Genomic DNA, 22,962 nt, shown 5'->3' on the forward strand with positions numbered 1-22,962 from the left:
GTACTATTGATATGATACATTAAGTGTCATAATGTCTCAAAAACCCTCCTGAAGAATGAATTACCTTTGTATTGATTTAAAAGTTGGGCTGGAAAGAAGAAGACTTCTATGTTTTGTCAGATTATTTATGAAAAGAAAACAGATTAATCAGAATTATTAACAATGAAATTTAAAAGTTAAAGAACCAACAGACAAAAATCAAGTTTACAACGCTGTAAAAAATAGTATTTTACCGTGAATTAGAAATGTTTTTTTTTTTTACATTGCATAAACCAGCTGGTGCTAATGATTCAATAAAACAAAAGTGAATAAATAAACTAAATCTACAGACTACTTATCAACTACAAAACAATAAAGTTCTATCAATCAAAGCTGACCTTTGGAACATAGAGTTTGTAGTTTCTCAAAACCCTAAAAGTTACAAGTAAGGCCAAATTTATTCAGACCCTTTGCAGGTTTATTGATCTTTTAATTTCACCAGCATATTTCTGCTGACTGGAAGTAAGATTATGGTTTTTGGCATGGCCCAGCCAGACTCCTGACCCGAATCTGACAGTTGGTGCTGGGTGCTAAAGATTAAGGTGATGGACAGGAGGCCTTCCAAACTTGAAGATCTGGAGGTTAAAGTTGTTAAAAACAAACAGAACTTTACTCAAAATTAGAAAACTTAGAAACTTAACAAATTTGGAGGACCAAAACAAACATTTCCTCAGTAGCAAGAACTTCTTAGGTAGGAGACGTCATGAGGAACTCTTCAGCAAATCAGAAGTGGTGATGCATTTTAAAAAAAGAAAGTTTGACCACAAAATCTGTGCTTCTTTCACATCCACTCAGAGATCCAACTGTATGTGGCTGCAAAGTATGAACAGCAACCTTCATAACTGTAGTGGTGTTTGTTATATAAGCAAAAATGGCTTGGCAGTTTGGAAGGCCAGAAAAACACGGATTCTTTTCAGATTCTCTTTTAAGAGAGACGCTCTAAAGGCTAATCCAAAGCTTCCACTGGGGTTAAATCTAAAGTGGACAGGAGGACAAAGAGGCTGCGCAGAGAAAGGTTAACAAAATTACGAGCTGTGTGCTGCAGCCGACTTGGTTGAATAGAGCTGATCAGGAAGCTGAAAGCAGGAGGGGTGTGTGTGGAGGAGCGGGGGGTTGCAGAGCAGCAGTTGCTCCAGTTTGTCCTCGCTGATGTGTGTGGTCTTGTTTCTCAAGGTAGTCACATCAACAAACTGGAGTTATTTTGTTGGAAGTGGCGATGGGAATTTTCAGACCAAATAAGGATTCATTATTTAAGTTACCTCCCAAAACAGACTTGCAGAGATTCTGCACTCTCCATGACAGGCAGGGAGAAAAAAAAAAAGATAAAGAGTAAAGAGACGTGAGGACTTTACAGTTTGCACATATGGTTCGTGTTCTGTCTGCATGCATATAAAAGCTCAGCTTAGGCGTGCTGATAAAAGTAGTAAATGTATATATCTGCTAAAAAAAACAGTTTCAAAGCTTCTGAGAAATGAATTTAGGTTTTTCTGTTTATATTGAGAATCAACCCGGGATAAAATGAGATTATGGCACGAACAATTATTGACTCATATCTATCCACAGATATGACATTGTGTTTGGATTTCTCCTGAAAAAGGCTTTCTTTGTTAGTGCTAACAGATTTTCATAAACCATCACTTATTCAGCACTCAGATGAAGGTTCCTACCCCACATATAGATTTCAGATTATGTAATGAAGTCCCTGCTCACTTCCACCATAGGCAAAATCTCTTTACAGTGAAAATTTTAAATCTGCTAAATCTTTTATGACTGTCAGAGGAGTTCACTGAACAAAGGAAAAGTGAAAACATAACATAGAAGCAGAAGGATAACGCCTATTCATGCATGTCAAAGCATGTTTAAACTTTTATCAGCGGGATACCAGCGATGCTCACAGCGAGTTTGACTAACACTGGTTCACAGAGAGGAAGCCTCACCGAATCACTGCTCTCTCTCTCTGAGATTTAGTTCTTTTTTTTTTTTTTTTTGCAAGTCTGCTGCATGGAGCAAAGTGTTGGAAAACTAAAGAAGAAGTGCAAGATTTACTTTACAATAGGAATTTAGAGACAGAGCTTTTTCACATTTAGTCATGTTACAAGAATCAATTCACTTTTAGAGATTTTCTGCCATTGACTATAACATAAATTATTTTGGGAAAAAAAGAATAATTGTCTTTTCTCCCAAAAGTATTTACATTCACACCGTCTCTCTTAGGGCTAAATAAAATTTAGTCGTCTTATTAGTAATGGCTGTTGGCCTGTGTGCAATTTAATCTCAGTAGAAATAAAGCTGTTCTGTGAAGCCCTGTTAGTTAACATCAGACTTCAAACTTCACCATAACGACCATGGAGCCCAGCGGACAGGGCAGGGATTACGCTAGTGTTAGCTTCTAAAACTACATCACAAGGTTTGAATGTCTCCTAGCATCATCTAAAAATGGACAGAGCAGCCCGACCATCATCTGAACATCATGCAACATGGTGGAGGCAGCATCATGCTGTGGGTAAGCTGTAATGTCTGCTGGGACGGGAAAGGTGATCAGAGCTATTGTTCAATGGTTTTATCAAAATGAGTTAGAAGGTCTAGTAAAAGTGCAGGCTTTGACTTTTATCTGTTGTGTTGCTGCTGATTCACTGAGTTTCTCCACTGAGGGACAAATGAAGGAGTCTGCGGTTCTGTTCTGTTCCGTTCTGTTTGTTCTGTTTGTTCTGTTCTGTTCTGTTCTGTTCCGTTCCGTTCTGTTCCGACTCCTGTGGCAGGACACTCATCAGCCACTGTGACTGGACTTAAATCTGGTAAATATGGTTGCGTCTAAAGCTGGTAGTGACAGCTGCAGTTTTGTTGACAGGTGACTCTCCAAGGTAATGACTCAAGCAAGCTGTCACGTGCATCAGAGTTCAGATGCACATGACAAATTTCAGCTACTTGTAAAAAGCATGTTGCAAACCACACATCTTGTCCCTCCACTTCACAATTATTTGTTTTTATAGACACCCCCCCCCAAAAAAAATGGGGATATGAATACTTTTGCCAGGCACGGTGTGGGTTTACTTCTCCCACAAAACAGGGAATGATTACAATCATTTAAAAAAATGAATTTAAATCTGCGGTATTAAGCAACGTAAAAATAGTCCCAACACCTCCCCACATCATAAAGTCCATGCAGCAATCTCGCCGCATATTACGTGTTTTTTTTTTTCTTTTGGAAAAGATTTAAATTTACTACATGCATCTCTGTAATTACACCTTCTAAATTTGCATTGAAGGCACAGGCAGTGTCCTGGCACATCTACAAAGGGGAGGGAAAAAGGAAAAGACATGCAGGGCTGTGTTTTTGTGCGGCTTCTGAAACTTCATAGACCTGTGTTCCAAGCTAAATAGATCTATCATGGGCTATGGTCTGCTGCTGCCGGCTCTGCCCTCACATATATACAGCACAAGCCCTTCACGCCTTGGGTGGTGCTGGTCAACCTTTTTTATTTTATTTTCACTAAAGCCTTGGATAAAAGTCTGTATTTTTGCCAAGCTCCCTAAATCTATTTTGTCGTCTAAGTGCAAGCGCAGCTCGTCGGCCATTTTTTAATGTATTTTGTTTCACTTTTTTGCCGCTGCCATCATTGGAAAATGCAGAACAAAACATCTTGATGTAACCTCGTTCCTAAAAGAACCCTCAAGGGGAAGAAAACCTGAGCTGCAGGGAGAGAAAATGATCCCTGTCAGCTGCATGAATTAGCTTTCCTGTATCAGTTCCAGATAGTTGAATCTGAATATTGTGCCAATCTTTTTAAAAGATGAATCAGTGCTGATTCATCTGCTCACATTTTATCCCCTCCAACAGTTGTTTTAAGCTCTTCAACTTTGATTGGACGCCTCAGGACCAATGTTATTACAATTCACTAAAACTCACACATTTAAGAAAACATTTCTGTGAAATCCAATAAATAAAAACAGTGATTAATGGGGAAAAACTATGACTAACTGGAACTACATTGTGCATTTATAGAACCACCTAAAACATCCTGGGATTATAGATGTAATATCCTTCATTAAAAAATGAAAACTACTACTGTAATTACAAAATAAAACTCAAACTACAATGAAAAACCCAAAACTGTTCTAACCCTGCTAAGGAGAACTGAAAGGAGGAGTTAAAGCTGCAGTTTATTTGTATCAGTGGGATGTGAGAAAAATAAACTGATCTATTTCTCAGTGCTAGTGGTTGTATGGATGGAGATTCAAAGGAAGATTTAACACTTCGGAGGTGAAAGGAGAAAAAAACAGAAAAACTTTCAGATGGCCGGCCCGCCTTCCGTCGACTTTTATTTTCTCTTCAGGCCGACATGTCAGCATTCCGAGCTTTCGGGGTTGTTCAGGCAGGTTTTCCACCTTCCTTCTGTGGGAGCGTGAGCAGCGTTCATTACCCGCTGAATCATTTGCTGCCTCCTCTGAAATGCCTGTGCTCTGCAACAGACTTTGACCCAAGGTTTTATGCCAGTGCAGACATCTGTGTTAAGGTGGAGTGCCCGTGCAGAACAAGCAGTCAGAATCAACATCCACACACACACACACACACGCACACACGCACACACACACACACACACGCACACACACGCACACACACACACGCACACACACACACACACACACACACACCCACACGCACTCACACCCCTAGCAGGAAGCTTACTATACCTGATCGGAGGAGTTAAAGCTGCAGCAAAGATTTTTTACGATATGTCTCCTACCCCACTAAATGCTCATTATGCTACTTCCTGTTATTGCTATACAACCTATACATAAAGCATTTAGACTACCTGTATCTACTCTAATAGCCCCAGTATTGACTAATTGACTTTTTCTAATAGATTATCATTAATTTATGACATGCAGACACGTGAGATTTCTGGTTGGTGCCGATGAAAACGTCACCTTAGACTGAAGGCTTATCGCTGTCGTCAGACCGTCAGGCTCAGCTGATAAGAACTTGTATCTGATCAGATATCTGAGCATCCATACGAGGTCCTTCTTACCTTTAAATGGCTCCTTTAACTCCAATCAAAACAAGTTTACATACACTATATAAAAGGCATTTTTGTCACACAGTCTGATGTGAAATCAGAATAAGCGTTTCCATTTTAGGCCATTTGCAATTACCACCTTTTTATATATATTTGCTAAGTGCCAGACTAATGGGACAGATTTTTTTAAAGACAATTTTTATTACATATACTGTACATTTCATTATTATGTGGTACCATTGACCTTAAACTGCTTGACTCGGGGTAGCCCTTTTGGGATTCCTTCTACAAGCTTGTGCAGGAGAACACACCAACAGTGTGGTCTTATCTGTGGTTTAACAAAGCAGTGGCCACTGTCAGGGGAAGGGAGATAGGAAAGGCATACTTCCAACAACTTCCTGGTGTTTCCGGTAATTTGACAGCAACCGCTATCCACTGCTCTCTGGAGACATTTGTTTGCTGCTAGTGGCCTTTATTCATCTGTTGCTCAGCAGGAAAAAGGGAAAGGCCATGACCTTAGCCTCTGTGTGCTGCACCGTTTTACCACTGAGCCACATGGTACCCAAGTTCTTACTAATGTTCCCAGTATTTTAGGTTTTCCACATAGTGCCATTTTATAGCACAATCAAGTAAGTTTCTTTCACTTTTTATGAAAAAGGCTGAATATATCAAATATGACTTAGAGTGCATGAGTGGGTCATACATGGGCATTATTGGCAACACTAAGACCATCCTGCTTGCTGGTTGTTTCTGGTTAGTACTTAGAGAAGGCAGAGGAGCTCCACTTTTTTCACAGATTATCTGTCTTACACTACGCTGTCATAACATGATGACATCCGTCCATTATCTAACTCACTTATCCTTAGTGGGGGTCATGAGGGGTGCTGGTGCCTATCTCCAGTGGTCAGCGTACGAGAGGCAGGGACACCCTGGAGAGGTCACCATTCCATCACAGGGCAATACAGAGACAGACTGGACAAACACCCATGCACGCACACGCCCTCACACCTCATCAATCAACCTGACAGTCACAAGCCAGAGTACCCGGAGAGAACACACGCATGCACAGGGAGAGCATACAAAGTCCATGCAGAAAGACCCCGCTCTGGGAATCAAACTCAGGACCTTATTGCTGCAAGGCAACAGTGAGAGTTTTAACAAATACGTAAGAAACATATTTTTCATAGAAGTTACATACTATTGCTTTAATTGCTGACTTTCAAGAAAAAAATTAATGCAGGTAAAGTTCAGACCCACTGTAAACAGTCAGTCTCTTTTGACACTGTTCGTTTTCTTATTATTACCTTAGTGTATTTATAAAGTTGTCTGCTGTAGCCTATGCAGACCTGCTTGTTAGTAGTAATCAATGTTTCTGAAGGTGGGATTAGTTTAACAGCCAAGCATTGCACAATAAAAGTGAACATTCAGCATTTCCTGGTTGGCTGCATTTAATAAAAAAGAAAGAAAGAAAGAAAGAAGCAAGCTCCTATTTCTACCACAAAGGTTTGGGTTTGCATTAGTCTACCACTGACTGATTTTTACACCACATGGAAATGTGTGCAACTCTTAACGTTGCTAATCACAGTGACAGTGTGCCAAGACAAAGTACACCAACGGCCTCCGGATGCCCAGATCCCCCTCAGGTCTCCAGCTGAACACTCGCGGTAGTGCTGGAGGACATGGTGGAGAGTGCCACTGTTCCTTCACTGTTGTTTTACTCCCTGTCTCAAACCAGCATGGCTGTAATTACTGTCAGCCCAAGTCTCTATGTGTGTGTATGTGTGTGTTCTTCTTTGGTCAGCTCTGGCTCTAAAACCAGTTATTTCACGGTACTTTAACGTTTAGGTAGTGACAGAAAGGTATGCACCTTTATTGACTAGAGCAACAGTTGCCAATAGAGTCTTGAGTCCTTCTCTGGTGACTGTCTGGCCCTGCTGGATTAATAACATCTTGGAGAGTTTAGCTGTGAATAATTTCCTGAGAGCAATATCAGTAGTTGAATATTACAGATCCTACAGTGGTACATAAAGGAGCCAGCTGGGAACATATCAAATAAAAATGCACCAACGGCCAACACAAGTATATCAAGCCAAAACACGGGCTGGTTTACAGCAGCCACAAAATCAGGATTTCATTTCTGACTCGACTGTAACTGATTTTCCATTGTGGGGAACATGAAAGGCTGGAAAATAACCCACTGCTGCACAAGAACATTTCTGTTTGAATTTTTTTGTTTTGTTTTGTTTTGTTTGTGAGTCGACACACAGCTCCTTGTTTTCTTACAAAATATCCCCATACGTCCTGAGCAAAAGGAAACGCTCTCTTCCGTAGTCTCTGACGGAGTTCAACAACTTATTGTGTTGTTTTATATTTCTTTAATTTTCAGTAAAATGCAGTATTTCAGTCCAATTTATTTGCCTTCACTTTGTTCAAAAAAGGTTTCTGATTCATGTTCCTTTGTTGTGGTTTTTAGGATTGGCTTGTCAGGAACCTCAGTACACCTTCAACAGAGTTCAAACTTCACAATAATAAATATATATATATATATATATATATATATATATATATATATATATATATATATATATATATATATATATATATATATATATATGTATTCAAATTCAGCAAATTCAGTGATGGCCATACTAGGCTTCAGTTTAAAGTTGCTTGCGTTGGCCTCACAATCAATCTCACAGGACAAAAATCAAAGTATAGCATTCATTGAGTGGGCTAGTTCTCCAGCTCAGCATTTCAGCTGTTTTTTCTGTAAAGTTGTTCATTATACTGCAAGTGTCCCTCACCTAACTGGGAGAACAGCACGGCACTGTAACTACCAGCAGATGAATTTACCCAAAGAAGAAATTTGGCTCCAAAGTGTTACAAAAACTGCCTAAGTGCTTGTGTTTAGCAGCTTAATGATACATCCAGCGCACCATGCCAAGGCCAAACAAATTTAAATAAGAATTTAGGGAAAACTAATAGTCTTTTCTTTTCTTCAAAAATCAAGTAAAGGTTTCATAGGTCATTCATGCACAAACTGTGAAATAGTCTCTCATTTTAAGTTGACAATAATAGCTTAAATTTTACCAAAGTCTCAGTCTGACAGAAACTGGGTAGCATCTTGATTCGTTTCGATTACAGAAAATCTCATGGTTCAAGCTCTGCCTTCGTGTGAGGTCAAACCTTTCACCTGGTTGAATAAACTCAACTGGAGTTAAACTGGAGCACATCACACCAGTCCTGATTGCTGTCGGGTACCTCATTAAACTTCAACGATTCTATCTATAAGGAATAAAATGCCTGATGGTTTGGTTAAGATCCTGAAAAGCTTCCACTCTGTGAAGAACTCACCCCAGTCATTTTAAGCTGTTTTGGGTAATATAAAAATAATTTATATTTTTCTTTGAGACCTAATGATGCTTAATACTTTGGATATGCTAGGAGGTCCAGGTGTTTTAAACATCAATAAGCAATGAGCAACCAGCTGTGTTTCCATAACAAATGTGCACAAATCTTTGTCTATATTCTGCTAATGTCGATAAAACACAATTTCGCAATGGTGGTGTTTGCCTTCATTAAGAAATTAACATTAATAAAATCAAAAACCATGGCAGTGACAGATGTAAACAATTACATAATACATATTCGTAATTTAGCAGTGGCGCCAGCGCTCATTGATCAGTCCGCATTTTATTCAGACGTTGGAGCAACAAGTTACTGGGGAGCTGATCTGTATGCAGAGTTTTGGGGAAATTGTAGTGGGAGATTTTGCAAAAGAGTTTTGGATTCCACACGTTGGAATGATACACAACTTTTTATGAACTGTGTGATGCTGTGAGAACTCTGGTGGAACCAGCTGTACATTGTCCAATAAAACGTACAAAAACAAACCATCGTCTTCCGACTACTTCCTGTCGTCTTCTTTGTGGTTTTCACCAGTAGTAACATCCGGCTGTTGATCATACAGCCTGTGTGATGTGACAAAAAATTTTTCCATTGCACTTTTGCGAAATACATATAGTTTGATTAAAACCACCTCATTTCTAGCGCAAAAACTTTTCATTGAAAAATGTGAGATCTTTTGATATTGGCGTGTTTCCATGGAGCAAATTTTTGTCTGTGTAATTTCAGTTTGCGTAATTTAAAGGAAACATAGCTGCAGTTTTAGAAGGCATAAATTCTTCTTCATATCCAGCTCTTTGTTCTCTGCTCTCTAACAAGATCTTATTTCAAACACCTTCTCATCCATACAAGCGGCTATAAACAGAAGGAATATACAACCTGTCAACACATTTGAAGTGTAAGCCACTCCAATCACAAGTTTGAGTTTATGCAAAAAAACGCTCAGCAATTTTGTATTTCGCCAGTTTCGTTAAAATTTTGTTTCACGTAAAGGAATGACATGCTAATTATTGTTTATGTTTGTTATTATAAGATTTGTAGCTTTAATGGCGCCCACGTCAATGCTGATTAAGCAGCTGCTCTGCAGATAAATAATATATCAGATTTGGTGTGAAAAATGCCATCTGTATTCCACTGCAGAGTTCATGTAAAGCAAAGAGTTGCCTAACGCAGCGCACTGGGGAGGCGGAAAACACGATCATCCATCATCTCCGGTCCTGCTGGAGCACATGAATAATTGGTCAGTGTGGCCTGTTTTGATGCGGCACACCAGAACTATTTGTTTTGATGATAATTCTCGAGACACCGTGCAGCATGGCAAAGAATAATCTCAGCGTGAACCACACATTTATTCTGCATAATTTGTGATGTCACCGCTGGAACATCTTGTTTCCCCCACTGCGCTGGTAGAGTTTGTGAGGTTGGAAAGAGAGAGGGAGAGAAGTGTTTTCTATTTCTCCTTATGAACATCTTTTTTATTTAAATTTGTAATTTAAGTTGGAGCTTTTGCAAAATGTAAATGAGCCCAATGGTATTGGAAAGTAGAGTAAAAAAAAAAAAATAGGTTGCACCTTCAAGAATTAAATTTTTCTGAGTAAATATGGGAGGACTTACATCTTAGCAGCTCACTCTGAAGATTAAATAAAGCCTAAGACCGAGAGGATTATATAAAGAAAAAAAAAAAGAGCGAGCAGTGGTGCCTCTCTCATATCCCTCAATCTCAGTGCAAGGCATGGTTATTTCTGTGGACCTATAAGTTGTGGCCGGCTATTCTTGTTGCAGGCATGTGTGCCACTGATGGGCTTGGGTTTCCGAAATCCTTTGCTTTATGCTAATCAAATGCACTGTGGCAGGCATAAAACTCTGGTGCGGTCGGAGTTGGCATGTCTACTCTACACTCAGTCTCTGCAAAGTTGCAATTACAGTGGGAGTGCTGAACGCTGCCTATAATGGAGAATGGAGCAATACCCTCCCCTCCCCTCGCTCTTTCTGCTCATGCCTTGTTTGTGTCTTTGGTGCAAAATTACATTAACAAGCAACTCAGGACTCCAGTTTGTACTTTCACTATTAAGCTTCTCTCTGGGATTGATGTCACATGACATCAGTCAACTTTTTTTTTTTTTTAATCGAATGAAAGAAGTCCATTACAGCATCCAAACTAACAGCAGAAGCTTTTCTAAACTTTCTGTGGTGTCTGATGTCTGACTGAGCCATCTATTTATTCAGCTTGTGGAGAAACTAAAAGTAGGGTGTCAGGCCTGCGCTGTTGTATGGGTACTATTTGCAGATCTTTGTGATATTTCACACATGTCTCAGTATAGGCAGTGGGGGCTGTCTGGCAACAGAGAAGACCACAGGCAAAGTGCTCCCCCCGACTCAGACATGTCGCTCAAACTGATGAGGTAACCAGCGGGATTCGGATTAGCTCACCCTACGGTGAGCTGTAGCATTGTTAAAGTTGTTTTCACCTCTTTTTTTCAGTCAGATGCTGTTGCCATCACTTTCTACCATCCCAGTGTTTGCCAGCTGTTATTCCCCCCAGACTAGGAAGAAACAATTAATGAAAATGACAGTGATTTCTTACTTAGTGGCATTGTTTTACAAAGCGTACTGCAAAAAATGACTCTGCCAGGAATGGCTGTCTGCACTTCAAGCACGAAGAATTTTACAAGAGAAGCACTATCAAAACGACTTCCGTGTTTGCATGCTTTGTGGTGATGCAGTTGTTTTTCACAGGGCTGCAACAAACAGTTGCAAAATGTTTTCATCAGTGGACTTTAAACTATAGAGACCAAAAATGCAGATATTTAAGCAACATTGTCAGAAATGTCATTATGAAAAACTAATGAACATTTTCACTTCAATCAAGTCAAACTCTGGTTCCGGTTGTCTGTCACTGGGCTTCTTTATGCTCTGTCACACTAAACAGTAAATCAGTTAATTGCACGGTAAAATAAAAGAAACTCAATAATTTTCATTTGCTTGATTTATCATTTTACTCTTTTTTTCTCTCTCTTTTTACCAAAAACTGAATGATGGCAGTCTTCAGTCTGGTGTTTTGGTCTCAATTATCCCTTTCTTAAAAGATAATTTTGTTTATGGAGGCTTCATCATTTATTTTATTTGTTGTTTCTATTGTTTTCTTGATTTATTTTGGATATTCCGCATGTCATCTAGTTGCAGTGTTTAAATGTTCATTTGAATTTAAAGTTTATTGATCTTTGAGAATGTGTTCTTGCATTTTTATGCCGTTATTACTATTGTATTACTTGGAAATGATCTCAAAACAATAATGTTGTTATATAACTATTATAAGTTCTGGGACAATTTATTGTCCAGCACAATTTGTTATCACAACAGGCATACTCACCTCACTTAATAATACAAAGTTAGTTATTTCTTTTTATTATTTGCATCACTAATTTGTTTTATATTCATATCTTTTAATGTATTTCCTTTGTTGTTAATTGTCTCCAACAGGTTTGGTTTCCACCACGTCGAGGAAACTTGACAGGGAGCAACAAGACGAGCACATACTTGAGGTAAACATTTTATTTTGACTGATATTTCCCTCTCGATCTTATCACGATGAGAATAACTTAGTTTGAAATTAATTAATGTACAATCATCATAATAAGGGGAAATGGAAAGGTTAACATATTCAGCTACTTAGAACAAGGGAGAGGGAAAAAAACACAAAATTGAACTGGGGAGCTGGGGATTTTCCGTCTGTGAGGTTTGGCCTTTTCAGGCCAACTTTGACCGAATGCCACATGTTCCCAACCGAGAAGTCTTCATAGATATGCAAGAACGGTCTTTCAGGAGTAATTTCTCCTTCCGATTTCCAGACAGGGCAGAGAGCGAGAGAGAGATAGAGACAGAGGTGTGTGGGAGAGGCTGGTGACTGTTCCTTTGTTCTTTCCCAATGTTCCGTCTCATGGAGGATGGAGCAGGCTGAGACAGGAAACTACTGTAAACCTACCAGGCCAATGTCTAAACTTGTGGCATTTAATTGAGCACATTTCTGCCCTCCCTCAATGCCTCCCTTCCTCTTTCACACCACAGAGCCAGTCTTTGTAATCGCTCTTTTAATTGTATTTTTATGGATGACAGAGACCAGATTGATCACCTTTAAATTATTGTTGAAAGCAATGCAAAGCCGTGATTTCTTTGTTACATTTAGTGTCTGCTGCGTCTGTTAGAGTTGTAGCTCATATTTTGCTCTGCTCCTTTTTCACTACACCAGCTAAATTACAGGACTGAGAATAAATATAGGGAAGTATACAGTGAAGGGTAGAGAAAACCATTTTACAGAATACCTATGGATTCAACACGTTGGAATGACACGCAACTTTTTATGAACTGTGATGCTGTCAGAGCTCTGGTGGAGCCGGCTGCATGTTGTCCTAAAAAAATAAAAACAAACAAACCATCATCGTCCAACTACTTCCTGTTGTCTTCTTTGTCGCGTCTGTCAGTAGTAACATCCGGTTGTTGGTCATTTCACTTTTTTAAAATTTTTTTATTGGTGTGTTTACATTAAGCTGGTTTGTTTTCATAATTTCAATTTTGGTTAATGGAAATGCAGCTATAGATGAGGGATGCCCCAGAGCTGTGATTTGAGAGTAAACTGTTATTCTTGCAGTTGACACAACAGGAACATCGCCACCAATGTTCTGATTAGTATTCAGAAAACAGAAAATGTGTTTTCCTGCTCAAGCTATGTCTGTCCAGTTTATACAAAACTGTATTAAAGACGCATTGAATGGAGATTAATTTCCCATAAAAAAATGTGTTTTACAGTGTTGCTGACTATCACTGTGTTATTTTACCATTCAAAACTGCAATAATCTGCTTTTTGTTCTTTAGACAGAATTATTTCTGTCAAAGTTGCTTTCTACTCGCCACAACAGGACTTTGAGGATGTGTTTCACAACTTGGTCTCATCCATGTTTGCTGAGTTATCGGTAACTGTAATGTTGTCCTGGAACTGTCTTTACTTTGTTGCTAGAAAAGCCTGCAAATTCCAGCCTCATGTCATCTTACTGTGGCAAAATAATCCAAGTTTCCCTACATTAGGTGTGTTTCCACAAATGAACCTTCTCCTAGTCTTAGGATTTTACCCCAGAAACATGCCCTACTTAAGAATTTACTCTGAACTTTTAAATGGAGGTTTGTGTAAGGAGGAAGTTAAGCATTTCAAAGTTCAAAATGGCCTAAAGCTCATACGTTCTGATATGTTCAGCTGTAAAAGATATCACCGTCTGTTTTCAGCTGTATGTGGTGAAAGAACAAATAAATCCCTTATTTAGAGTGATAACTAGAGATTTAATGTTGGGTTTTAAAGCCGTTTATTTTCTGTGGCAGAAATAAAAGAACCACAACTACTGTGGGTCCTCAGCAGATTTATAGGAAACAAGACGCTGCTGCTGCTGCATCTGTGTTCTTATGCCTCTTTGGTACACTCCCCAACTTTTATTTATGAAATATGTATGCAGATTGCATCCTGTCCTGATTTGATGTGATTATGATACACGTTCACATTTTGTTTCTGAGAGAGTCCTGCACAAGGAGGAGCTTCTGCGCAGCACAGACGGCCTCAGAAAACAAGTTCTGGAAAAAAAATATCCTGTGTTCCTAGTCAAAGTGAACCTAATAACATCTGTGTTATTTTAGGATCCAATATAAACTTTGGATACTGTTGCATGTTTGGGTGTTCATGCTAAAAACCAAAGCAGACAGGGCCTTTAGATCTGTCTGGGACTATGAACTATTCCCCGCAGGAGGTTTTTTTCTCGTGTTCGCTGGTTCTGGTTTGCTTTTAATTAGTATTTGAACTGTGCTTTACTTACTTATTGGTTTTCTTTTATTGGCTACTTATAATTATACTTTTCTTGTGAGGCATTTTGATGGAACTGCGGTTATTCTTAAATGTACTTTACAAATAATTATAAATTACTGGATCACAGAATTTTAATGAGGGATTTAGTTTTCGTGCACAAAAGCATTTTTAAAAGTTTTATACCACATTCCATTTAAGTGGCTTTGTTACTCACTGTGAGTGGGATAGTTTCAAGAAAACGAGTGGTGTCAGCTTTGATATTTAATTGAAACCATAGCAACTAAGGCAATTTGTTCCCGTTCATCTTGCATTATTTAAAATTCAACAAGAAGCTCTTTATGTTGCTATTTAAGAAACCGGCGTAGTTTTTTTTTTTTGCTGGTCTCTGGCAAAAGAAAGTCAGTGCAAAGTGTTGCTGAGGAGTTCTACTTCTACAGCGACTTGTTGCAGGAGAAGAAACTGAACATGTGGAGCCATGTGGAACATGCGCAGCAATTAGGGTGGGGGCAGTGTCGGCATTGTTTCCACTAAATGCCAAGACGAAGTGGAGGGAACACAGCAGGCCTTCAGCTTTTATGATGAGGAATATGGGGGTTGGTAGCTGTCGTTTGTCTGTGTGTGTGAGGGAGAGAGAGCTAAAAGCAGTGGGGGAATTTCAGAAAGAGGCAAAGCTGCTCTTGTTGTTCCGGGTCTGGGCTCAAGCGGCAGGATCAGAGACCTTCATCCACAGGAAGGGGGTGGGGGGAGCAAGCGAGAGGGGGTCGAGGGGGCTTGCTAAACAGCAAAAGTGGGACATGCCAGGACATGCCGATTACTCAGGCCTGGGACTGCAGGGAACTATTGTGATGTTAAAGCAGAGGTAAATGGGCCGTTCACATCTGTTGCCTGGAGCCTTTGCCAACATGCACACACACACACACACACACACATTATATATATATATATATATATATATATATATATATATATATATATATATATATATATATATATATATATATATATAGCCAAGTGTCTCAAGGATCACTGATGCTGTCGTAGTGGATAAACAACAGAGGAAAGCCGTTGTGATAGATGTAGCAATACCAAGCGACTGCAACATCAGGAAAAAGGAGCACGAGAAACTAGAGAAATACCAGGGCCTCAGGGAGGAACTGGAGAGGGCCTGGAAGGTGAAGACCACAGTGGTGCCTGTGGTCATCGGGGCCCTCGGGGCAGTCACCCCCAAACTGGACCAATGGCTACAACAAATCCCAGGAACAACATCAGACATCTCAGTCCAGAAATGTGCAGTCCTTGGCACAGCCAAGATACTGCGCAGAACCCTCAAGCTCCCAGGCCTCTGGTAGAGGACCCGAGCTCAGAGGATAAGAACCACCCGCGGTGGGTGAGAAGGGAATTTTTTTTTTTATATGTGTATATATATATATATATATATATATATATATATATATATATATATATATGCAGTACAGACCAAAAGTTTGGACACACGTTCTAATTCAATGGGTTTTCTTTATTTTCATGACTATTTATAAGGCAAGAAATCCCACTTATTAACCTGACAGGGCAGGTTGACCTATGAAGTGAAAACCATTTCAGGTGACGACCTCTTGAAGCTCATCAAGAAAATGCAGAGTGTGAGCAAAGCAGTGATCACAGCTAAAGGTTGCTACTTTGAAGAAACTAGAATATAAGGGGTATTTTCAGTTGTTTTACACTTTTTTGTTTAGTGCATATTTCCACATGTGTTATTCATAGTTTTGATGCCTTCAGTGTGAATCTACAATGTCAATAGTCATGAAAATAAAGGAAACTCATTGAATTAAAAGGTGTGTCCAAACCTTTGGTCTGTACTGTATATATACATATATACAGTATATACACATATACATGCATCCATTTTCTAACACACTTGTCCCTAGTGGGGTCAGGAGGTGCTGGTGTCTATCTCCAGCTAACGTTCCGGACGAGAGGCAGGGTCACCCTGGACAGGTCGCCAGTCTGTCGCAGGGCAACACAGAGACAGACAGGACAAACAACCATGCACACACACACTCACACCTAGGGACAATTTAGAGGAGACCAATTAACCTGACATTCATGTTTTTGGACTGTGGGAGGAAGCCGGAGTACCCGGAGAGAACCCACACATGCACAGGGAGAACATGCAAACTCCATGCAGAAAGACCCCGGGCAGGTTGTCGCTTAAACGTTTCTCCTCCATTAGCACATTGAGCAGCGCTGTCATTCTAACTAGCCTGAATATTCTATCTTTAAATGTTTTCAATATTTTCATTAGCCATAAGTTGAAAAATTCTCATTATGAACAAAAATAAAGGCTTTAAAATATCCGTGTGGAATTAAACATATAATAATTTTGCCTTTGTGAGTTGAAATAAATTAACTTTACATTTATATTCTAATTTTTCAAACAGAGGCAGGGTTGCTTAAATCATTTGAAAACTTCTCTATTTAGGCGTTTTTCACACAATAGTTTTTCCAAAAGAATTTCTTTTAGATGTTTTTTTCTTAACAAACAGTTGTTTCCAGAAAAGTCTTCTTCCACATTAAAATGTCCATCATGATCCGAAACGCCTCAGAAACCACGGTGGGGTCTGGGATGTGTGCTGCATGGACATCAGAGAAGGTGTGGTGCTGCGGGCTCATAAAGCTCAAAGTTTGCAATGTGCTCCGATGACATCATCGCATGTAAAACCCTGTTTGTTGGTTAGCAACCCGAAATCACCATTAAAGAATTTCCAAACAGGCACTCTGGCTTATTTGATGTATATTAGCTTGTTTAATGCGCATATGGTTAAAAATAGCTAGCAAATCACGGCAACAGCGAAGCAGCGACAGCATTCCTAATGGTACCTTTTTTCTTTTTCTTTTTCTTTTTTTAACGCCATGCAGGATATCTGGCATCCAGAGAGCTGGAAAACAAATTTGTTTATAGTCTGTTTATCGCGACATTTTCCGTGACACTGGGCAGGAAAAGCACAAACACCCTGCATCATCCCTCGGAGAGACATTCTCGTTCAAGTTTCTTGTCAGCCGGTTTAATTGACTCCGCTCATGTGAGCAGCATGGACAGCTGCAGACACTGCGAGAAAAGCAGAAACACATTACTTTAGTAATTGAAAGTATGGCAGCAAATGGCGTGTGTGTGGCTGCAGACTGCTGACTGTTTTGGTAAAGTACTTAGCAGATGGTTTTAAATGACTGTGACATTTGTTCCTTCACTTAAATTGTTTTTTTGTTTTTTTTTCTCAGCTCAGAGCTGGAAATGGTGGCACTTCTTCCAGCGCCCAGTAATCCCTGATCCCATTTTTCTGTGGGATTTAGTTTTGTTTGTTTAGGTCAGCTTGTGGCTGCTTTTCTTTTCAGTAAGCTTCAGGGATTGTGACAAGCTCATCTGACAAAAGTCACGATGACGTGGTGAATCATTGTTCCAAAAAAAAAAAAAAAAGCCTTACAGAGCAACTATCAACATACGACTTCAATCAAGGCTCTATAAAGGATTTTTAAAATTATTTTCACATTGTCTTTTATCTGGAGCACTTCAGAGTATGAGCAGCAATAAGTCATTTTGTTTACTTTCAGTTCAGCATCGGCTCAGCAGAGTGACTGCAGCTGGTGCTGCAATTATGTATATGAACAAGTTTTATACCTCTGATAGATTTAGGCTTAAAATCTTTTTCAGTAAACCAAAAAGTTTATACCTTAAATGATAGCAAAAAGAATGATCAGTTTTAGCTTTTTTTTAATTTTGTACTTTTATTAAAAACTAACAAGGGGAAATTATTCAGATGTTTATTCAATAATCAATGGAAACCTTGGTTTTCATCCCCTCTTCTTGCTATTATAAAGATTTATCCTTTGTGATGAGCTCCAGGTCACTGAGGTTGGAATGCCTCTTAGTCATCACCCTAATCTTTAGTTTCCTTGTCAGATTCTCATAAAGTTTTACAAAACATTTAGAGGTTTCTGATTGACTATATACTGTGACCATAAAGAAATTCTGATTATTTTCAAAGGCCACTCCCAGGTTATGACTCTAAAAGACAGAAAAGAGACGCTGAGAATGCCAGAGATGGGGTGTGATATAAAATTGGCTGAATAAGATAATATTTCAACTTCCTAGTTTTAAAAATCTTTGTCATGTCTCCTCAGATAACCATCACCGACCACGGCGTTCCTCCCAAAACCACCAGCGTCCGCGTCATCGTCCAGGTCCTGGACGACAACGACAACAGGCCGCTCTTCCTGGAGAAGATCTATAAGATCCGACTGCCAGAGCGCGAGAGACCCGAGAGAGAGCGAGCCACAAAGAGAGACCCCGTGTATCGGGTGATCGCGTCGGATCGGGACGTCGGGCCCAACGCCGAAATTTCCTACAGCATTGAGGAAGGAGACGAACATGGCAAGTTTTTTATTGAGCCCAAGACCGGCCTGGTGTCGTCCAAGAAGTTCTCCTCTGCCGGAGAATACGACATCCTCACGGTGAGCGTTTACCCAGAAAGGTTTATGATCCCGATTCCGCACAGAGTCGCTCATTAAGCTGTAAAAAATGACAGCAGATGCTTGTTTATTATTTTACTGTTTTATTATCCTGTTTTTCTCTCCAGCTGCAAAGCTTTTCTTTCGTTATTGTTTTTCTTTACCCCACCTTATTCTGGTGGAAATGCAGTGTTAATTAGTCCACATGCAGACTACAAGTGTGGAGGAACCAGAAAGCAGATTTTATTCCTTGTTTGTCTCACAATGAGCTTCTTTTCTCATGTGTTGATGCGACATTACACTTCAACTGTCAAATGTCTCTTCACCGTGAAACCGCAATACAAAGATCTTTGTTTCAAAAGATCACTTGGAAGTAAATGTGTTATGTGTGTGAAAATTAACTCTGTTTTCTCTTTTATTCTAAGTTCCTCCATCACATGTTGCTGGTAATGATTGTCTTTTTGTAAAGTTATCGGTGCCCTTTCTTAAAAACATATTCTGCTGCAAGAAAATTCTACTTAATAAACTTCAGTTCACTTTCAAGAGAAAACTACACAGAAGACTTAATACACAAAATGTCAGATATTGTGTTCGAGTACTGAAATATCTGATGGTAGGCCCGTCACCATAACAAATTTTGCTGGATGATAAATTTGTTCAATTTAACTTGAAGGTAAGGTAAGGTGTGTTCAGAGTCTCATTTCCAAGTTAAATCCTAACACAGACTTTTTTTTTCTTACCCCTTTTCTCAGATTAAAGCGGTTGACAACGGACGGCCTCAGAAATCGTCTACTTGTCGCCTGCACATCGAGTGGATTCCCAAACCCGAGGTTCCAGCTGATGCAGCTCCCCTGCGGTTCGAGGAGTTTCCCTTCACCTTTTCAGTCATGGAAAGCGACCCGGTGGCACACATGGTGGGCGTTGTTGCCACCGAGTCCTCTGATGTTCCGGTGTGGTTCGAGATCACAGGTAGCGCCTTCTGTTGATGCATTATTGCTTAGTTTATGCATGCTGAATAAATGCTGGCTTGTAGTTAGACAACACTGTAGGACTAATATAGTGAATGGGTTTCTTCTGCTGCTTGAGTGTTTAATGTTTAGCTTTTAGCTTCAAAACAGTGCAGACCGTAAGAGGCTTGGTACTTTGTGATAAGATCGCATAGATTTAGGTAAGGTAGATTGAGTAGAATGGAACTGACAGCTAAATTAGCAAAAGCTAACATTGCTCCTTAATATTTTTTCAATGTTATTTTACCCAATAATATATTTTAATTACTTTGATGAGGACAGTTCCATAAAAGCATTTCGTAGATTTTTGTGAGGTACACTGAGTAAAATGAAACTGACTCCCTGACATGACCTTGTTGCTTATTGTTGAATTGCTAACTGCTGCAGGGTCATAGTAGCTAAATACTAAGATAAGCATCTCAAACATAAATAGAGTAAAAAGTTCAACTTTGACCATTATGCATGTAGCAGCCATGTTTGAGTTTGGATAGGGGGCCTCCAATTCAGAATTATGACTTGAGTTGGGATTTTTCAGTTTTGGAAACCAAACATCCGCATTGAAAGTAGCAGTTTAAGGTGATTCAGGTTGTGTCCTGGATAACTCATTGGGAGATTTAGCAGGGACATTCAACTGGTAGAGGACCTAAGAGCCAAACCAGAATATTTCAATGCCCCCTTTTACTTCCACCTCCCAATCTGTTACCTCCACCTCCCAATCCCAGAGAACTAGAAAGTTCTGACTTCAGAGGACAAACTGAGTTCTTGATCAGCAGCCTTTAAGAATGTCAGACAGGGCCTCCTGATGGAGAACAACCTTAAACCTCGCTTCACAATAATAGATGAACAAAGTAAGTAATCAGGTTAAACTTCAAATTTATGACACAAATAGGGAATATGTATCAGTTATCGTCTTGATCAACACCACCTTCATTTAGCAGGTCTGAGCTATTAGTCCACAAAAGCAAACAAATTAAAAGGTAAAAAAACATTTTCCCTTCAAAATTGATATTTTTATGCCACTTTTGTCAACAATAAGAACACATATTGCCACATAACCACTCTGAAGCCGCACAATTTCCCTCAGTCACTGTTTTTGTCCTTGATAGTGTGACTCAATTGAATTTGCCATTCCCTTAACGATCTTAATTAATTTACTTTCCTCTTCTTTTTTCTGCTTAAGCACACTTTACCACATAGCGGTGTTTTTGAGTGTCCAAACATAATTCTTCTCCTCCTAAGTGTCCCCTTTTAACTCTCAACATCCACTGTACACATGAAAAGATTTCAAAATGCCTTCCTTCAAAAAGAAATGCCGGCTCCTCTCCCTCTCCCTCTGCCTCTGCCCGTTTTCCTTCTAATCAATGTCTGACTGACACGTCTCCTTTTTCTCTTCTCCTCCTCTTTGTGCTCTTTCATTGCTTTCCCTCTTTCTCTGGAATGTTCTGTTTGGTTGGATTGTTGCAAGACGGCAGTGAGGATTCTGAGATGTTTTACATCCTTCAGATGGCTTGTGACCACAACTGTACAGCAGAAGGTATCTGCTGGGATCTCCTAATAGGCTGTGCTGTATTAAGAGATCATGTGACGTTGTCTGTCTCTGGTGCTACCTGTTGGTTGTGGTTGGCATGCGGTCAATGTTTTCAGTTTTAGGTTCCATCTGCTAACGTGTAATTTGTATGGTGTTGCTACAAACATATTAGTTTGACCACGCTATTGACACTTAGCTTAAATAAATGAATAACAGTAAATCAATATTGCTAATTAGTAACATCAGCATTAGTTTGCGTGTGTGTTAAACATTGATATTTATGTTCTGCTCTCTTAGTTTCTCTAACTTTGTGAAAATAGAGATGCAGCTACATCAGGAATTGCCTCTAATCTTGTCTTTTTCTTTTTTTTTCGTTGTTTGCATGAAAAAAAAATTGCAGGTGGTAATTACGACAGCCGCTTTGACGTGGGCAAGGCCAGTGGAACCTTGATTGTTGCACGGCCCCTGGACGCAGAGCAGAAATCAAATTACAACCTGACAGTGGAAGCCACAGATGGGACACGAACTGTCAGCACTCAGGTAATTGAAACACTAATGAAACAGTTGGAGGCTGATGAGGCAGTTGTCATGGTTCTGTTTTCCTCATGTGAGGAATTGCGGGAGTTGAGAGAAGGGTTATTAGTAGATTGAATGACCTGTTGGCTGATAATGATGTTATGATGCTATCACTGCTTTGAATTGGTGAACAGGTAAAAGAAAAAATGCGTTTTTAGGTTTAAATCTGTTCTTTTATTCTTAAAGAATGAGAGGACATTGTTTAAGAATACTTCATTTGGGAGTTTGCTCCAGCATCGGTCTCTCTCTTAGTCATTTCTGGTGCAGAGTTCTTGTAATGCTCCGGTCGGGTAACCAAAACTCTTTCTTAGGGATGCACTATATTATCACCATGGTATCGGAATCGAGCTGTAAAATTTATATTAGCCATTCCATCAAAATAGCTCACCGATATAAAAGGTGTTGTTTTTGTATGTAAACATAATGCAAGATGAAAGTGTTGCATCATTTTCAGCCTCCTTTAAGCATTTGCTTTTGGTAGCAGGCTAAATTGACAAAGATAATCAAGTATTTTAATTTCACAGTAGAGAAAGCCATATGGTTTCAGTAAGTAAGTATAGAAAAAAATATCGGTATTGGTATCGGCTATCGATCAAATGAGTTTTAGTATATCGGCATATTGGATATTGACCTAAAATCCAATATCGTGCATCCCTATTTTTTGTGTTTCCAGTGTACATTTTTGAGCTCCTCATCATTTGCTGTGCTTCTCCTTGAATCAGTCAGATCACCCTCATCTTCTCTGAAGCTGCCTTTTCTGAATAGACAAATAACTAAATGTGGAATAGCTTGCCTTGCACCCCGGCTGACGGCACAAGTGCCACAATAAAAGCTTTTAAGTGTGCAAGCCGCCTTCGGTTTTTGTTCCAATGGTCATGCCTTGTCCATGAGATTTTCCGTGTTTTTTACGTGGTAGTTTGGGCCGTGCGGGAAGGTGACATTCAAAATCTTTCGTCCTTTGTCCCTCAAAGTGGGGCTTCAGAGGACTATTGCTGGAAAATAATGTATTTGTTGTCAGTCCGTATGAATACAGCCTTTCATCAT

At 39.5% G+C, this 22,962-nt stretch overlaps 1 protein-coding gene across 7 annotated transcripts in view; it reads left to right on the top strand.

Annotated features, from left to right (window-relative positions):
* The window catches only part of fat1 (FAT atypical cadherin 1), a 97,473-nt gene that overhangs the window by 27,571 nt on the left and 46,940 nt on the right, over nt 1-22,962 (top strand). For 5 of the 7 annotated variants that reach the window (XR_002752766.1, XM_023333681.1, XM_023333680.1 and 2 more), the window contains exons 4-8: nt 11,943-12,004; nt 18,481-18,810; nt 19,560-19,776; nt 21,280-21,348; nt 21,743-21,882. Coding sequence is in view for 6 of the 7 variants with exons in the window: in XM_023333681.1 (XP_023189449.1) it covers nt 11,943-12,004; nt 18,481-18,810; nt 19,560-19,776; nt 21,280-21,348; nt 21,743-21,882 (818 nt within the window). In the remaining variant the exon portion in view is untranslated. The remainder of the gene's footprint in view (nt 1-11,942; nt 12,005-18,480; nt 18,811-19,559; nt 19,777-21,279; nt 21,349-21,742; nt 21,883-22,962) is intronic. The other 2 variants (XM_023333683.1, XM_023333684.1) reach the window with 1 other exon arrangement.

This window comes from Xiphophorus maculatus, chromosome 5, assembly GCF_002775205.1.
Source record: "Xiphophorus maculatus strain JP 163 A chromosome 5, X_maculatus-5.0-male, whole genome shotgun sequence".
NCBI classification, from domain to species: domain Eukaryota; kingdom Metazoa; phylum Chordata; class Actinopteri; order Cyprinodontiformes; family Poeciliidae; genus Xiphophorus; species Xiphophorus maculatus.